The sequence below is a fragment of the Desmodus rotundus genome, chromosome 10 (assembly GCF_022682495.2).
Source record: "Desmodus rotundus isolate HL8 chromosome 10, HLdesRot8A.1, whole genome shotgun sequence".
In the NCBI taxonomy this organism is placed as follows: Eukaryota; Metazoa; Chordata; class Mammalia; order Chiroptera; family Phyllostomidae; genus Desmodus; species Desmodus rotundus.
Genome location: NC_071396.1, coordinates 34,185,309 through 34,203,252, shown reverse-complemented (window position 1 = coordinate 34,203,252; position 17,944 = coordinate 34,185,309). Strand labels below are relative to the sequence as shown.

The following is a 17,944-nucleotide window of genomic DNA, read 5'->3' as shown; positions in this document are numbered from 1 at the left end:
TCTCATCGAGACACCAGTCACTAGGTTCAGGGCCCACCCCAGACCCAGACCGGCCTCATCCTGCGACTCTCAACGTGATTACGTCTGTGAAGACTCTGCTTCTAAATGCGTTTCCTCACACGGACGGGCGCTGGGATGAGCACTGGGACCCTACTCTGCCCACTGCGCTGGCCCAGGGCGTCCCCGCCGGCTCAGCGCAGGCCTTCCGTGTGCCTTTTCTACTGTCAGGCTGCGGTCCCCAGGAGGCCCCTGCTGATCGCTGGGCCACTTGGGCCCGCTCTCCGCTGTAGATCTGGCAGATCTGGGTCCCTTCCGCACTTTCCACTGCCTGGCCTCAGGACTGGCCCTGGCAGCAGCCATGCTTTGCGGGGAGAAGAAAGCCCAGGTGACGACTGGCTGAGAATCAGTGCTTCCTAAGACACCCAGTCTTGGCCACAGCCCCCCACCACCCCAGCAAAGGGTCTGGTGCACATGCCCCATGGGGCTGAGCTAACCTGCTGGGAGCTCCTGGGGGCCCTGCGATTAGGCCCCAGGCCATCCTGGGGCAAAGGCTGGGTGTGGCAAGCTTCTGCCCACAGAAGCTGCCGCTGCATTCTTCATGGGCCACCAGCATTGTTGATGGAGCGGGAAAGCCCAAATTCAGGTTGCTGGGTCTGTCCCTGCCACCCAGGCAGAAGCCCCGCTGCTGGAGCCGCGATGCGGTGGGCATGCCTTCTCTGCCCCTGCCCGTCTGTCTCTCCGTTGCAATGCCTGCATCAGGACAGGGGGACCCTGGTGGGTTTGCTCCATGGAGGGGCCACCGCGCTAAGACTCAAAGTGCTTTCTGCTGCCTGTGTGCCTTGCTGTCTAGGAGGAGTGACCAAAGGGTAGGGGGCGTAAGTTGGGATTCTTCTGCGGTTTCCAGAAGAATCTGGATGGGAGGCGAGGACCAGGTCTTATGGCCTGTCCCTTCTGTTGGATCGGGTCCCAGAGAAAAAGATGGAAAGGAACAAGAATGCTGTTGGTGTGCCTGTGCTGGTGTGTCTTAGCCACGTCCCAGATGCCTCACCTCGGTCCCCCACCAGCCTCAGGACACACCAGCTCTGCCTGCCTCCCCGGGGGTCCTGAGAGGCTGGGTGCGCTGCAGGCCGGCTCAGCGCAGAGGCAGGCCTGACCGAAGCGGCTGCATGGGTCTAGAGTGTTCCCCCAGGTGGACAGTTTGTAATTTTAGGACTACTTAATGGTGAATGACCACGTCTTGTCAAGTAAGCATCTGGGACATGCCCCTTGGAGCTGTGTCAGTTTGCATGCATTTCTGGTGCCTGGACCCTCAGTGTCACCCCAACGGGGCTGCTGGATCTCCACGTGGTCCCTATGGCGCAAACTCAAACTGCTGCTGCACTGCCTCACGGGCAGCTGGGGCGCCCTGCCCTCTCTCCCCTTCCCCGTGCCTCCTCCTGTTGCTGGGGTTAGCTGGGGGCATGGTGGAAGGCGGTCAGCGTGGTGCTGGGCGCGGGTGAATCTTGGGCGTGGCTGAAGGAGAGCAGAGGGGTGAGGCTGGAGATGAGATCAGAGGGACGGAGAGTGGTCCAGATGCCACAGGCCTTTGACTTGGGCTCTGAAAGCAGAGGTTTGAGCACAGGAGTGTCCCAAGGTGACATATTTAAACGGGTCTCTTTGCCAAGTGAGTTCAGGGGAGTGGATTTCTTTTTCTCAAATGAGTTTATTAGTTTAAAGACTAAATAAATCCATGGACATCTTAAGTATTTTTTATTTCTTTTGCGACCATGCTGCACCCCTTTTCTCCTTAATCCCTGAAGAGCGGGGGGGGGGGGGGCCCTCAGAGCCCTGGGAAGGAGGGGGCCACCTGCTGTTCAGGAGTTCCCTTCCCCTGCCCTCTCGCCCGCAGGAGATTGGAGCAGAACTTCTTCAACTGCAGCTGTGACATCCGCTGGATGCAGCTGTGGCAGGAGCAGGGCGAGGCCAAGCTGAACAGCCAGAGCCTCTACTGTATCAGCGCCGAGGGCTCCCAGCTGCCCCTCTTCCGCATGAACATCAGCCAGTGCGGTGAGTGAGCCGCACCCGCCCCGACTCCAGAGCCGGCAGGGCCGGGTGCTCCCGCTGCCCAGCGCCCTCCTGCCCTGACTCTGTCCTGGGTGCAGACCTGGCTCAGCTCTTTCCTCCCGGGCCGTGCCTGTGCCTGCTCGGTGGGCCCGGTGCTTCCTCTGTGGGAGCTGCTTTTCCCCACCCAGGCCCGGAGCGGTGTCTTGCGTGCAACCTCTGGGCTTCCCGTCTCGGGTGTCTCAGTGGGGTCTTTCAGAAAAGCAGGTTCCCGGGCCCCACACAGACTTCCGACATCAGGATGTCTGGGGAGGGTCCCAGAAATTGGAATTTCTAGCAGAACCCCGACGGGGGTCAGAAGCAGAGCAAATTTTTGAAAACCAGCTCCCCAGAGTGGAAGCTGTTGTTTGACATCTTGCTAGAGCTGCATTCCTGAGCAGCTGCGTCCCCCCACCTCCAAATCCGTGCCCTGTAGGAAAGCCCGGCGACAGGGGCCTAAATTCTGAGTCCTGCTGTCTCCTGGGGAGGTGGTGTGTGACGCTTCGGGGACCTGGGTGCCTTCTGAGAACTCAGGCAGCAACCTTGGAGTTGTTATCACGCAAAACAGGAAGTGCCACGTCCACCCCATGGGCGGAGCTTTGGTGGTCAGTGTTTGCCTGTCTTTCCTCCCTCCCTGTGCTCCCTCCCAGACCTTCCTGAGATCAGTGTGAGCCATGTCAACCTGACCGTAAGAGAGGGGGACAATGCTGTCGTCACTTGCAATGGCTCCGGGTCGCCCCTGCCCGACGTGGACTGGATAGTCACTGGCCTGCAGTCCATCAACACCCACCAGGTAGGCATCCTAGGCTCGAGCCCATCAGAAAGTTGGGGACCCATCACCTCTTCATCTTAATGAGCCAAGTCATGCATGGAAGCAAGAGGTGCGAGTGGAGGGGCGAAGCGGGGAAGCGTGGTCCTGTCTTTCCAGGAAGAAGCACGCAGACTGGGGTCCCACCCAGCTGCGGTGTTTCCTAGGCAACTCAATGTTAAACATGCTGTGAAGCTTCCCACCACCTCGGTTTCCTCATCTGTACAATGGGTGCAGTGCTGCCCTTCCCCTCTCTGGGTACCTGTGAGGATGGCGAGCCGTTGGCCAGCGAGGGCCTGGCCCTTGGTCAGTGCGCATGCACCGGACAGGCCACCTTTACCCTCCACTTAGCCTTTCCTGTCGATCCCCGAAGCCATTTGGGGGCCAGTGGGGGCCGCCCCGCAGCAGCAGTGGGACAGCTATCTCTCTGTCGGGGTTTCAGACCAATCTGAACTGGACCAACGTGCACGCCGTCAACCTGACGCTGGTCAACGCGACGAGTGAGGACAACGGCTTCACCCTGACGTGCATCGCGGAGAACGTGGTGGGCATGAGCAACGCCAGTGTCGCCCTCACCGTCCACTGTGAGTGGGCGCTGTGCCGGGGGGTGGCCGTGTGCCTGCGGGGTGGGGCTGAGCCAGAGCCAGGGTGGGGCTGCCAGGAGCGGCAGAAAGAGTGAGTCGGTCCTGGGCTAGCAGCCCCGGATGTGTGGTGTGCCTTCCTGTCCCTCAGGGCATGCTGTGCCTCCAACTCTGCCAGGCCTGCAGGACACTTAGTTTGACCCCAGCCTGTCTGTCATTAAGCCCCTGTAGCTGTGGTGGGTCTGGGAGCTTGGGCGAAGACAGACGTCTCACACCCTCTTTTGGGGGTGGTAGGGGGGCACCTCTGATTTTCTCAGTCTGTCGGAGCTGGGTGGGCAGTTAGAATTGGGATTCCCACGCTGGTCCCAGGAAGGCCGCCCCAGGACATGGGACGGCTCTCTGCGTGCTGGGCGCCAGCTGGCCTCTCCCTGCAGACCCCCCACGGGTGGTGAGCCTGGAGGAGCCCGAGCCGCGCCTGGAGCACTGCATTGAGTTCGTGGTGCGCGGCAACCCGCCGCCCACGCTGCGCTGGCTGCACAACGGGCAGCCCCTGCGGGAGTCCAGGATCATCCGCGTGGAGCACTACCAGGAGGGCGAGGTGTCCGAGGGCTGCCTGCTCTTCAACAAGCCCACCCACTACAACAATGGCAACTACACCCTCATCGCCCAGAACCCGCTGGGCACTGCCAGCCAGACCATCAATGGCCACTTCCTCAAGGAGCCCTTTCCAGGTGAGGGCGGGCGCGGCTCTGGGGCGCCCGGGTTCTGTCTGGGAGCTTGGGGGTTGGGCACGCAGCTCCAGGGGTCAGGTGGCACCGACGTTGACCCCGCCGCCCTGCATCACCCGTCCGCCACCCCAGCGGTTCCTGTCTCCGGGGTAGGGTCTCTGGTTTCCAACAGCCATCACGGCGCAAACCAAGCCCCCGGGAAGCGCACAGTCATGCGGGTGAGGATGCAGCGTGTGCCGTGGGGAAAGCGGGGACTTGAGCGTTTGACAGGAAGGGCAGGGACTCTCGACGCAGGCTTTTCTTTGTTGGGAGACTCTGGGCACGTAGTGGCTTTTCGGCGCCACCATCTCCTCGTCTGTGAGAGGGACAGGCACAGGCACACTGCTCCCGTCGGAATCTGGGCTCCGAAGTGACCTAAGGTGTGTGGAGCAAGCGCCACACAGGCCGTGGCGCACAGCGGTGGCTCAGCGGCCGTCTGCTGCGAGGGGCTCCAGCATTGCTGCAGCCCCACTCCACACTGGACGGGGAGTGAGCTGACCTCCTCATGGGAGCTGGGGCCGGGTCAGGGTCCATCTGAGCTTCCAGGCCTGTGTGTGGCTGCCTTCCTCCCTCTCTCATTCTGAGCTGAGCTGATGGGCGCTGAGAGTGACGCTTGGGGGAAATGAGGTTGTGTGGGAAGCTTACCCCTCACCACTGTAGCCCAGGGCAGGATGGAGCTCAGGAGAGGCTCCGGCCTGCTGGCGTCTGAGACCCTGGTTACCCCGTTGGGCATCGTCCCCCATATGTCTGGTCAGAGGCCTCGGGGACTTCCCAAGTGGGCCCCGCTGGGCCCTGTTTGGGGAGGCAGGGCAGCCCTGGCCCGCAAGGTGGGAGTGGTGGCCTCTGGACGCGTGAGTGCGGGCCTCGTGGGCATCAAGGGCTGGCGCGGCCCTTCGCCTGGTCTTTTCTTCTCTCATGATTGGAGAATGAGTTCTGTTAAGTGGATACTCTATACTCCCTCATGGGCAAGAGGTGAAGCCCCTATTTCCAAAGGGCAGCTCCTGGGGCCTAGAGAGAGGGGGGACCCTAGGATGCTCAGGAGGGAGGGCGGGCCATGCTGGGCCCCTCCACACAGGGCACCTGGAGGGCCAGGGACAGGGGGATGCCCTGGTGGGCACAGCCTCTCCTTGGCCCTGCCTCCCCGCGGGGGGAAGCAGCTCTGCCCACCCTCCTGGCCTCTGTCCCCAGGAGACACAGCAGCCCCTTCTCACCGCCATCTGCCTGTGCCACCTCTCCTCAGGCTGGTACTTCCCCGGGGGCGGTCCCCAGGCCAACCCGTGCTGGAAGTCAGCTTCTGCAGTGCCCCAGCTCTGCGTTATCGGAAACCCGGGGCGCGGCCTTTGCTTTGACAAGGCCCCCTGGGGACTCAGGTGCTGCCGTGCCTGCCACCTACAGCGGCATTTGGTGGACTCGGCCACCAGGAGACAGGAGGGAGGATGGAGGGTGGACAGACTCACCTGAAGTCGTGTCCTCAGACCCATCCATGCCCTGCCTGGGCCACCTTGCATGAAGGTTTGCTTGTTCTACGAGACCGAAGGACGAGGAGGATGATGAAAAGGCAGCGATGGGGAAAAGATGGGCCGAGTGACAGAACGGCTGAGCATTTGGGAGAGTAAATTGTCTAGGGGAGCGGGCGGTCGGTAAGCCTCACACCTGCTGCGCCCTGGACCCAGAGGCGGTCTGTGGGTTCCAGCTTGTCCCTCGTGCCCTGAGGCTGTGGGGACATGGCAATTATCACAGTTACCACGTGGGCCCCTCCCGCTCCCACACTCGAGTGCTGACGTTGACAACAAGGGGTCTGAGGCCAGACAGACCGAGCTGCCAATGCCGCCGTGTGTGGTCCCACCCGCCTAGTGGCCTGGGCCACATGTGTTATAAGTATCATTATCTAACCCGTAAAATATGATTATAATTACTTATAATTATACAACTGTGTTATAATCCTTACCACATGTTGTTTGGGGCTCTTTAAATGAATTGGCATTCGGTCCTCTCGGTGGTCTTATTAAGTGGATGGACGGATGGACGAGTGAGGGACTGAGATCAGTCTCTCCAGGTGCGGCACCTGCAGTAGTTCTTGAAGGCACCAGTGGCATCGGCACCGGCGGAGAGCTGACTAGAAATGCAGGCTCCACCCTGAGACCCCTTGAGTCCGAAACTCCGTGTGTGGCGGGGTGGGTGGACCAGTAATCTATGCTTCTTTTTTAAAACATTGAAAAAGATTTTTAACTTTTCCTTTTGAAATAGTTTGACATTTACCTCCCTCCCCAAAGTTACAAAATAGCACAAAGAACTTCTGATATGCTTCCCTTTGCTTCCCCAAGCGTTCCCATCTTACGCACTCACAGGGTATTGCCAGGGACGCGAAGCTGTTATCGAACCTGCAGACTTCAGTTGAATCTTACCAGCGGCCCCAGCCGCCTGCTTCTCCCCTGGCACCCAGTGCGGGACTCCGCGTGGTGCCGCGCTGCCAGCCACCCTGTTCCCTTTAAATCTGGGACCGTCCCCAGGCTTGCTTGGTCTCCCACATCGGTAGGCGCACTTTTGATGAGCGCTCACGAGTTGTGCCCCAGGTGGTCTCGCGGTTCGGGTGTGGCTGGGGTCAGTTGCGTGTCTTTGGTAACATCGTCACCGAAGGGGGGCTGAGCCCTCTTGGTCTGACTCGCCCCCTTATTGCCGGTGATGCCAACCCAACCGCTAGGTGGGGCGAGCCAGCCGGGTTTCCCCGCCGCACCGCGACGGGTCTCCCTCTGTCATGAGGAAGTACAGTGTCTGGAAGGGTTGTAAATGCTTGTTCTCATCACCCTTTCGCACGTTAATTTCAGCTTTCGTCGATGACTTTGCTGGGGCACGTGTTGTGGAGTGGTGGTTTTTCCTATTCTCCTCCTTCCTTCTACATTTATTAACTGGAATTCTGCTGTAAGGAAGAGTGGCCTCTTCTTCCTCATTCGTCTATTCACTTATTTATCTCACCTTGGTATGGACTTGTGGGTATTTACTTCGTTTGCCCAATGGCTTGGAGTCCATGTGTTCGTTCGTTTGCTAGGGGCGCACAGTGCCGGAGGCCGGGTGGCTGCAACCTCACAGGCCCGGAGGTTAGAAGTCTGAGGTCCAGGCGTCAGCAGGGCTGGTTTCTCCCGAGGCCACTCTCCTTGGCTTGCGTCCCCTTCCTGGGTCCTCACATCGTCCTTGCTCTGTGTGCCTGGCTCCTAATGTCCCCTTTTTATGGGGACACCAGCTGTGTTGGATTATCGCCCACCTTCGTGACTTAGTTTTAACTCTCTCACCTCCGAAAAGGCTCCACTTCCAGATGGTCATGTCCCATGTCCTGGGGGGTAGAACTCCAGCCTGCACATTTCGGGTGGGTGTAATTAATTGATGTTTTGTTCCTCAAATCGTCCCAGCTTTGGCCATTAGGGACGCTTTCACGTTGGTACCTGTGTCCTTTCTCCATGCCCCCATTAAGGTGTGAGCGCGGTCTCACTTTCTGGTGCCAGCGGGTGCTCCAGGCACATCGTGTTCTTTTTCAGCCCAGCCCTGGGAGTAGGTGCATCTCCGAGGGGCCCCCGTTTCTTTCACTGGGGAGCGGCGATGAGCAGCCTCTGAGTGATTCTGCTTCCCGCTGAAGTTTGGAACCAAGACTCAAATTCGAATCTGGTTTTTAGATGAGTTAGTTTCTTAGTCTCTGTGAGCGGTTTCCTTATATGTTGAATCGAGATAACGCTGCCGGCCTCCTGGGATGGAGCGGCACCTGACAGGGTGCATTTAGCGCCGCCCCTGGCCCAGAATCCGGGTCTAGTGAGGCTAAGCCTTCGCCCTTCTGTGAGTCATTGCTAGAGGCCAGACCGCCAGTAACTCTGGGTCACCTGGGGGCGGCCCGTTGTGGAGGGGCCCGAGCACGTCCCAGGGACCTACAGCATAACCCGTACGTAGCAGTTTGAGGAACTTTGTCTCGAAGTCATAGCTGGCATTCTTAGGAAGGTCCAGGCCCTCCCTGCAGTATCTCCTCGGGGTCTCACGTACCCCCGGGACCCCCTGCCCTCTAGGTACCCAAAGGAGGGCAGACTGTCAGTGAGATGTCGTGTCTGAGATTGAATTCTCCATCCCATAGTCTGCTTCCTAGGCCCCAGGTGTGCGGGGCCACTTCTCTTGAAATCGGGAACTCTCTCCCTTATTCCTTCTGCATTTGTAGGACCACCGTCCTAAGGAAGTGGTGGAGTGTGGGGCAGGGGTGATGTGCCAGGGACTTTAGCTTTCAGTTGCTGGGGTGACGTGGGGTCTGGGGAGTGGGCGAGGTCACAGCTGGGAAGAACACAGTGCGCCCCTTCCGTTTTGTGCCACGTTGGTTAATTGTCTCTTTGTCTCTTTTGCAGAGAGCACAGACAACTTCGTCTCTAGTAAGTCTGCTCTCCCTTTTGCTTTGAAGCTGATCTGTTCTGACGCTTCTGGTAACTGTTGAGTCCAGACAGCCGTCTCCCCTAGTCCACCACCATCCCCGACCCCGGGCAGCCAAGAGCATCGGAGTGAGCCGGGAGAGGGAACTGGAGAGTGGAGACACTTCTTGGGCTGTTCCAAGCCCACACCTCTTGGGCAGCAGTTCCATGCCTCAGTTTTCCCTGGGCGGGGGTGCCGTTTCTAAGGCCAGAGCATGTTGAAAGGGGGCATGTGGGGTCACACATAGAGAGACCCTAGTTGGCCATCCTGGCCGTTCTTGTGGAGAGAACCTGCAGCCCTGGAACCCGCTGTGTTTCCCATCTGCCCTGAGGCCCCGGACATGGCGGGGCCCCGCCTCGTGCACAGCTGTGACTGACAGGGTCTCCTGAGAGGCTGCTGTGTCTCAGAGGGGTCACCCAGGCTGAGTTCACGTGTGACTTGGGGCTAGGACTGGACGGTCCCACCAGGGTTTGGTGTTTCAGTCATGGGCTGTGGGAAACATTTGTGGGTTTTCCTCTGGCCCCAAAGGGAGGGGGCCGGCACTAGCCGTAGACAGTCCTGTTCGGGGCGCCCCATGCTGTTGGGCAGCGACAGTAGACACCACCTGTGGTTCTTCACTTGCCCTCAGTCTCAGAGGACTTGCCGTCCTTCCAGAGGACTCTGAATGGGGTCACCTCTGGCCAAGGGGGTGACTCCGGATGGAGGACAGAGCGATACCTGGGTTCCCACCTGCCGGGAAGCGGGTGTGTGCTGGGCTGAGGGGCTTGCTGCCAGTGTACTTGGAAGTCCACATTCGGGGAACTTCCACTCATGGGCTGAGGGGGCCCCCGGCCTCCTGGATCTGCCTCCCTGACGGGGGGTGGGGGGGGACGGGGCGGGAGAGCCTGCGGCAGAGGCTAGTTGGCCGCCAGCAGGGCTGGTCCCTGGGGGGGGCAGGCAGGCAGAGTCTGGCTTCTCGGGGGTGCTCTCCTGGGCCCGGAGGCTCGGGGTGGGGTGGGATGGGGAGGGGAGCTGGCTCGGAGCCTCTCCTGGCCGGCAAGCCAACCCCTCCTCCTCTTCTGTTTGGTTTTCAGTCTATGAAGTGAGCCCCACACCGCCCATCACTGTGACCCACAAACCAGAGGAGGACACTTTCGGGGTGAGTTACTTCTTGGTTAAGAGGAGGTCATCGTCAGACTTCATCTGAGGAGCTAACGTTCCCCCATGCGCCCCTTCTCGGAGCCCTGGTATTCCCGGTAGACGGAAGCCGGGTTGAGGGGCCCACCCCGCTGATGGTCAGAGCCTGAGGTTTCTCATGGGGAGGAGAGGAGAGGGGTCTTTTCAGAGTCCAGGTCTCCTAGAATTTCCTGGACAAGAATATTCTGCAAAGAATTTCAATGTGAATGTGCAGAATTTGCTTGCTAATTAAAACGACAACGAAATGAGAGACGGAAGCCTCTCTCAGCTTCCTCTGCTGGGTGGCCCTGTGGAGAGGGGCTCGGGCCCTGCATCACAGGACCTTCCCGGAGCCAGTGGGTAGTCGATTACCTCACTGGTCCCAGGGCCTCACGAATTACTTCTTCTAAATGCGTCACTCAGCGGCCAAGTTCCGTGCGGACTACCACTGCTCCTGCCACAGGGCCCCGCCTCACGTGAGCCTTTGCGCTGCCCTGCAGGACACAGGGCCTGCGCCGACTCTCACTTTGGCCCCTCGCAGGTGTCCATCGCCGTGGGGCTCGCCGCCTTTGCCTGCGTGCTGCTGGTGGTTCTCTTCATCATGATCAACAAGTACGGTCGACGGTCCAAGTTCGGGATGAAGGGTAAGGCGGGCCTTCCACCCGCAAGGGTCCCCTGGGGTGGCGCGGCTCTTTGTGATGACGAGATGCTGTCTGCACCCCCACCCTGGGCTCCCTGAGGGGCCCCTGGCATTAAGCTGCAGGGCCCCCCCCACCCCATCTGCACCTTTGCTGTGGGTGAGGATGGATTGGATGCTGGGCTAGCATCTGTGGCGATGGAACCAGGCCGTGTGGTGTTGCTGAAAACACTGCTTAGCTGGGCGGGTGCAGTGAGGATCATCTGGGGAGGAAGCTGGATTTGAGGGCAAGTGAAGAGGACTTAAGATTCTTGTCATTAGCGGTGGGTGAAGGGGCTCCTTGCTGGAGTGAGTTGGCTCTGTTCTTGCTGCACCCGTGTTTCTTGTTGCCCCCGGCCTGGGTTTGTGATGAGAAGGTCGATGCAGGGGTCGATGGAGGGTGGGCTCCAGCCCCGAGAAGTCATCCGTGCGGTGCCATCTCAGCACACAGCTCCATGCAGGGTCCAGATCGGACGCGGGGAGCAACACGATGGCTGTGTCTGCCAGCTGCCTTCCACGACCCACGGCACTCAGCCCCGGCATGGCTGGCATGGCTGGCATGGGGGCCGGGGCGGCTCTACCCTGGGGGGGTGGGCGTGGGGCACGGTACGAAAGGGGAGGAGTCAGCACTGCCTGCTGTTCTTGCGGACGGGTCTGACCAAATGGCTCAAAGGAGGCTGGGTACCAGTTCCCCTGAATTTCAGAAACTCGAATTTCAAGATCTGCTCCCAGCTGGGTTTCCGTTTGTGGCTGATGTGCGGCAGGAGAGGGAGGGTGGGGTGATGGATGGGTCAATAAGCCACCGGGCTGCTGAGCCACAGTCAGGGCGGGGCCTCCTGGGAGGTTAGGGGATCGTGAAAAGTGAACTGCCCTGCTCTGCGCGTGAGCTGGGATCTGGGTGAGGTCCTGACCTCGGGGCTCTGGGACCGATGGGGGGTGTATGCACGACATTCACGGGGACACTGGTCCCCTGAGCTCCCATGCAGATGTTTGAGTGTTTGCTTGCAGCAGGGCAGGGTGGGGAGTTTGGAGTGGAACTAGGTCATAGCTTTCCTTATATCCTCAGAGGGCTTGGTGAGCCCTCCGTAAGTTCAGAACAGCCACAGAAGCACAAAACAGCAGAAAACACGGGGCGGCTGGCTGCCTGGCCTCCGAGAAGCCGGAGATTCTGTGCGTGCACTCTCTGCTCCTGACGAAGCTGAACAGGTCACTGCAAGGCAAGCCGGCAGGCTGGGAAGGAAGGGAGTCAGGAACTGCTGGTCCGGCTCCTGCCTGCTCCCCCTCCTCTGAGAGGGAGGTGTGCCGCAGCCCCGATGGGTGTGGCAGGACGGCTCCCCTGGGAGTGAGCCCTGGTTAAGAGGCACTCACAGTGAAGTGGTGGCCCATTTGCTTACGACCGGAGGCGATTAACATTTTCCCCATAAACAGATGGTAACTGTCTTGTCAGTGGATTGGAGAATCCTGCCAGAGACTTGATTTGGAGGGACTGGCCCTGCCATCAGATCTCAGGGGCTGCCGCTGGCGTTGAGTGTCTTATTGTCCCTCTGGTGTGACCACTCGCGGAGGAGCCATTGGGCGAGCTCTCCTCGCCCCCTCCATAGCGTGCACTGGCAGGGCTTTCTTCCAGCTGGATGGCGCTGGGCTGGGTGCATCCGATGCTCCCACCACATTTCTTCCTCGGGAGAGAGGGGGAGTGTCCGAGTGTCCTGGGAGCACAGAGCAGGGGCTCAGTGCAAGGAGCACGGTGTGGACGTGGATGGGGACCCCTGAGGCCCCTGGAAGGGGGCCTGCACCCCGGAGGAGGGGCGGCATGGTTGGCACCACTGATAAGAAAGCTTCTTTTGCCCTGTGGGGGCTAGCAGGCAAGGGCAGGGCAAGGCAGAAGGGAAACTGGGGAAGGACTTGGGCGTCCTGGCTTCCTGCAGTAAGTCCGGGCTTCTTTCCTTGCCTTCTTGTTTTCTCTCCTCCTCTGAATGGAGGCCAGAAGGGAAGAAGGCCCCTCTGGCCCCAGCAGTGATCCTGCACTTGCTCTTGGGACTCCTGGTGGGAGGGGGCTCTCTGAGCTCACTTCCCACATCGGTATCCTCAGGTATCCTCGTTTGTCGCGTTCCCCTAACAAACACCCTTTCCCTCTTTCTGGGTTTTCCCTCTTTTCCCTCCTGGCAGAACCTCCCACCCAAGGAAGGCTTCTGGCCTTAGCTCCAGTCCGAGGTGAACAGGTGTGTGTGGCCAGTGCACAGGCAGGGCACAGGGTGACGGAAGCCCACAGCTTCCTGCTGCCCCTCCTCTGCTCTGGACTCCAGGTTTCTGGCTGCAGACTGCGCTGCGGCCCACATGGTGACTGAGCGCTGGAATGCAGTGCCCGGGCCTTTGAGGAGAAATCTGGGATGCGGTGTGTGTGTCTCTGGCGCGCCTGCGCCGCCTGTCTCCGTGGGGCTGTGCCGGCGTGCAGTGAACGGTCCTAGACATCCCACTCTGTCCCCACGGGTCGTGCGAGGGCTGACCTGTCCCGTCTCTCTCTCTCAGGGGCCGGGGCACCTGCACGGACTCTGTTTGAAGGGAGATCCCTGGCTTTTGTGTGCTACACAGTGTTTTCCTCTGTGGCTACCTGCTCGCTGGCTGTTTCCGGCAGGCCCCTGCATCCCGTTCAGCCGGGCCAAGGATGGCCACTCCGGTGCATTTTGATTCAAGTACAGGGGAGCACCGCAGTACTAATCCATGTTGTCACCCCCGGTTCCCACAGGATGACAGCCCTTCAACACCTCAGTGTGGATGTCCCAGCCGTCCGAGCCCCACTATGTGTGACAGCCACAGGCCCTGCACAGTTTGTAGGTGTGGCCAGGCCTCTGGGCTCATGGCGGCCCTCCCAGGGGTTTCACACCAAGGCACAGTATTTCAGGATAGGAGGCAGCAAAGGGGGTTTTTAGAAATAGAGTCAGATCTCTGCTAAGTGTTACTCTTAGGAAGTTCACACACTTCCGTATTTTATTATTCATGACACGTCCCAGTGACACACGTCCTCACTGATGCAGACGTCCTGCTGGGTCCTGGCCCCGGGTGGTAACCAGGGTGGAGGGTGCCGCCGACCTTGACTTCCTCACAGTGCTCTTTGCCCAGCGTGCTGGCCGCCCCGCCAAGGCCAGCTGCAGCGCTGCTCCACCTGACCCACCCGCCGTCTTCCTGTTTTCGTGTCTGCGTCCTCTGTGCATGCGGGGAGCTCTCACTTGCCCGTGGGAGGAACGGACTTCGACGTGGCTGTGGTGCCCGGGCCCCATGGCCGTGCAGCGTGTTCTCCCTCCCGTGAGCTCTCCAGAGGCATTAGGACGTCTAAGGGGTGGCCCTTGGAACCGCAGGCAGCAAGCAGAGCGATCCAAATGACTGTGGATTGGGAAGCACAGTTTGGACCGGGGAGAAAAGCCACACGCCGGAAACCACAGCATGCGGGCCAGCTGCTGCGAGCCCCCGCCCCAGCTCCTTGTCACACCGCTGCCCCTGCTGCTGGGCATTCTGCACGGGGACGAGCTCACTGGGCCTCCTAGGACCCTGGTGGTGTCACCGGGTCTGTCTGCCTCCAAAGCTGCACGGTGCTAGCCATGATCGTCCAGGGCTGCCGGGAGCCCCCGAGTGCCCCCATCCCAGAGCTGCACAAGGTCCTGTACTTCTGCAGCCCCTGAGAGCCGCCTGCCTGCTCACAGGCTGGGGGCAAACTCCCAGCCAGCTGCTACACACTTCCTTCTTAGCAGTTAACAAGCTGTTTACCCAGCCTCCCGAGGACACCCGGCTGCAGGTTAATGGGGCCTTTTGTGGCCCGGTTGTGGCTCTTTAATCCACACCCCCTCTCACCGCTCCCCCCCCCCACCATCTCTCCAAGTGCAGAACCCCCAGGAACAGCACCGGAGCGCCCTCCCGGGTTCCTCCTGAGGTCGTGGCTTGTCGCCGCCTCCCTCGGGAGGGCTTGGGTCAGTGACCCCTTCTTCCTCTCCTCCAGTCCCCTCTTTACCCCACCCCTGTCCCTGTCACCTTCAGAGTAGCTCCCGAAGCTGGCCTGCTCTGTCTCGGGCCACTCCCGGCCCTCCTTTCTCCCCAGAGCTGTCTCACCAGACCTCCCGTAGCCCTCTGACCCTGGCCCTTGCGGTGTGTTTCTACACCGCCGAGTATCAGTGGCAGCTTTGCAATGGAAATTTGCTGTGTCCTGCTCTGTACCCAGACACCCCAGGCATCCCTCTGCCCTTAGGAGACGTGCCAACAGCCAACAGCCCTGACCTGGCAGCCCTGGCCTAGCGTGGCCTACCCCCGCGCACCTGCCTCGCCTCGCTGCGGGATTTCCGTCCCTGCCGCAGGGCCTGTTCTCTGCTTCTGCAGCGTTCGGTGCTAAGTCCGTGGTGCCTGTGGCCGGGCTGCTGCAAAGGGTTCCCACTACACAGCTTCACGAGCTCCCAGGTCCTCCTCAGCTTAGTCTTCACTCCCCCGAGCAGGCCTGCCTGGACAGCCAGAGCAGGGGCACCCCTGGGACTGGCCTTGGTGGCATCACACGCCTTCCCACCCTAGCGCGTTGCCCAGGGGTGGGGGGAGTGTCTGCTGAGCACACCTGCCTCAGCCAGCACACCTGCCTCAGCCGGCACACTGCGTGGATGTCTTCTGGCCACCTTGGGCTTTGCACCCGAAGGGCTGGGACCTGGCCTCCTTCCCTGGCCAGCGACCCCAGTTGTGTTGCCATGGTGACGGGGGACACGTGATCTGGGATAGTCTCTTCCGGTGCCCGTCAGATAGAGATGGCAGTGTTCTCCAGCTCACAGTTCTTCTCTTCCCTCCTCCCACCCAACACCCTTCCCTATGCTCACGCCATGTTTATCGGGCCCTCTTTCCCCCCATGTCTTTTCCTTGGCCCTCCACCTTGTACGGAATCGGGTACATCGGTGGCTGCTTCTTGCATCCCCACCACTGAGGCCTCCTCCCTAGCCCTGTTCCTGGTACTGGCTACAGCTCGGAGCCCGACAGGCCCGGGGTCCAGTCCCGGTTCTGCTGCTTGGGAGCGGTGACACTTACGTGACTCGTGAACTATTCTGGGCTTCCATTTCCTCGGCTGACAAATGAGCAGGATAATCCTTACTAGGCAAGGTTTCGTGAGAATTAAATGAGATTATGTATATAAAGCAATTAGCTTAGTCCCTGGCCATGTAGGAATCCCTCAGTGAGGGTGGTGAGGGGAGGAGTAATGGGGACTTCCGCTCCATTCAAGACATGCTGTGAGTAAGACCCAGGTCCCATTAGAGCTGGTTTGTGGCCTTGGGTTTGTTTTTCTTAATAAAAATCTCAATGGCTGGGCTGCTCCGCGGAACAACGAAGTCAGAACCGCAGTGGACGGGGTCCTGATAGTGGTGGTTTCTAAAGCCACCCAGCCGATTGCAGTGGGCATCCAGCGTGGCCCCCGCCTGTCTGTGGCAGGGCGCAGTCCCTGTGGGGTGTGAGGAGTCGGGAGGGAGGGAGCTGCGGCGGGCAGAGCTGCCGTTGGGTGGGCCCCAGCGTGCGTCGGGCCCTGTGTGCCGCCCTGTGTCTGTGCGTTCTCACTGGGTTGCCACCACGCACGTGTGATGCACAAGTTATTCTCCCCATTTCTTTTTAAGACTTTTTTTATCTTTAAGTCGGGAGGGAGGGAGAAGGGGAAGGAGAGAAACATCGATGTGAGAGAGAAGCATCCATTGGTTGCCCCCCGACCGGGAATCGAACCTGCGGCCTTTCGCGTTGGAGGATGATGCCCAGCCCCTGAGCCACGCTGGTCAGGGCCTCCCTGTTTCTTAAGGGAGCTTCAGGAAGGATCTTGAAGCTCCCTTAAGTTGCTTAAGGGAGCTTTAAGCAACTTAAAACGCCAGGCAACCACTGGCTTAAGGATAAAGGACCCAGACACAGGGCCGGGCCGGGCCAGGCCACTCCTTCCATTTTGGTCCCTTTTACATACTCCTTTCATGAGGCCACAGAGCACCCCGCTTTCCCCCACCCTCCCTGTGGGGGCTGGCTGCCACCCCGTACACCTGCAGCGTTTCGTACCCAGCTCACTCGCTGCGCACTGGGGCCCTCGCCAGTCATCTGCCCCTGTTCTTCCACACGCATCCGCTCGAGCCGTTTGCCTGGCGGAGAGATCCAAGGGCCTCGCAAGGGCTCCTGTCGGGGAGGGGAGGAGCACTCACTCACCAGAGATGGGAGCACTGTTGCTGGTTTGCTTTTTATTGCCGTGGATCCCCAAGTGCGCTGCTGGCTTGGGGAGAATAAGGGGTGGGGCGTGCACAGGAAGAAGGGACCGCTGCTGCCTGACTGTACGGGTGGGCCAGAGGGCGGCTGGTCAGTCAGAGCTGCTCACTTGCCTGCGACGAGAGCACCCGGGAACCCTGTCAAACGCACCCTCTCACCCGGCGGGCCTGGGGCTCTGCGTCTCTCACTGGCTGCACACGAGGCGGGGCCCTTGGTCTGCCAGCCACCCCTGGCTTTGCAGGCAAGGCTCTCTCCCTTCCAGGGAGGGCCTCCCCATCTATTTTCTGACCTCTGAGACTTTTATTTTGGGACGTGTCAAGGGGCGGTTTGGGAAGCTGGGGTCGAGCCCTGGCCGTTCGCTAGTTTAGCTCTGGATAGCTTATGAGCTTCACTTCCCTCCGCCATAACAGGAAGGCTTTGAATTAAATGGCTTCCTAGGTCCGCTCTGGTGGTAGCACTCCACAGTTCTGTCAGTGGGCTAGAGGGGAGGCCAGGGCTGATGAGAGGGAGCGCAGAGTGAGGAGAATGGGGACGTGGGAGGCGGGAGGCGAGAGGTATGCCGACTGCCCAAAGGATCGTGCAGGTCAGAGGTTGAGGGAGATACGCAGTGCATTCTCCTTTGTGCCGTGTGCCCGAGAGCCCAGGTTAGCCTTTGAACTCGGGGTGGGTAGGACGCTGGCTCTTACTTCCCAGCTCCAGCACGTGGCTTCTCGGAATGTTGGGACAATGTCCGAGGGCGTGTCCCATCCTGCAGGTCTCAAGAGGGCCCTCGCAGTGCCGTCCCAGGTCCAGGCCCCGGGGGTGTGAGACACACTCTTTGTCCTTAACAAGCACAGGACGCAGGAGAATCGTGTGGTTCTCAGAACCTGGAGCCTTGCCCTCCCTTTCGGAGTACAGTCTCTCTCAGCTGTCAGTCCCTCCATCAGCTGAGGGGCTCTGTGCCTACCAACTGGGATCTTCGAATGGGGGGTCCCGGAGTCTCATGACGCCGTGGCGATCTGCCCCTCGGGCCTGCCCCTCCGTGCTCACGGCCAGCTCTCTGGGGTGTCACTTGCTCTCTGCAGTGGGGCCCCTTGCTGGGCTGCCTTTGGGATGTCCTCCAGGTGCTCGCCCTCTTCACCCTGTTGAACTCCTGGATCCCCAGGTTCTGGCCGCTTCCAGTCTGGACTCTCCCAAGGCCACCTGGGTCTCAGTAATG

General features: G+C 60.2%; 1 protein-coding gene across 4 annotated transcripts in view; it reads left to right on the top strand.

Annotated features, from left to right (window-relative positions):
- NTRK3 (neurotrophic receptor tyrosine kinase 3) overlaps nt 1-17,944 on the top strand; it is a 267,508-nt gene that overhangs the window by 81,492 nt on the left and 168,072 nt on the right. For all 4 annotated transcript variants that reach the window (XM_053913250.1, XM_053913253.1, XM_053913252.1 and 1 more), the window contains exons 6-12: nt 1,889-2,046; nt 2,730-2,872; nt 3,330-3,471; nt 3,903-4,199; nt 8,609-8,632; nt 9,743-9,807; nt 10,366-10,468. In XM_053913250.1, coding sequence (XP_053769225.1) covers nt 1,889-2,046; nt 2,730-2,872; nt 3,330-3,471; nt 3,903-4,199; nt 8,609-8,632; nt 9,743-9,807; nt 10,366-10,468 — 932 coding nt within the window. The remainder of the gene's footprint in view (nt 1-1,888; nt 2,047-2,729; nt 2,873-3,329; nt 3,472-3,902; nt 4,200-8,608; nt 8,633-9,742; nt 9,808-10,365; nt 10,469-17,944) is intronic.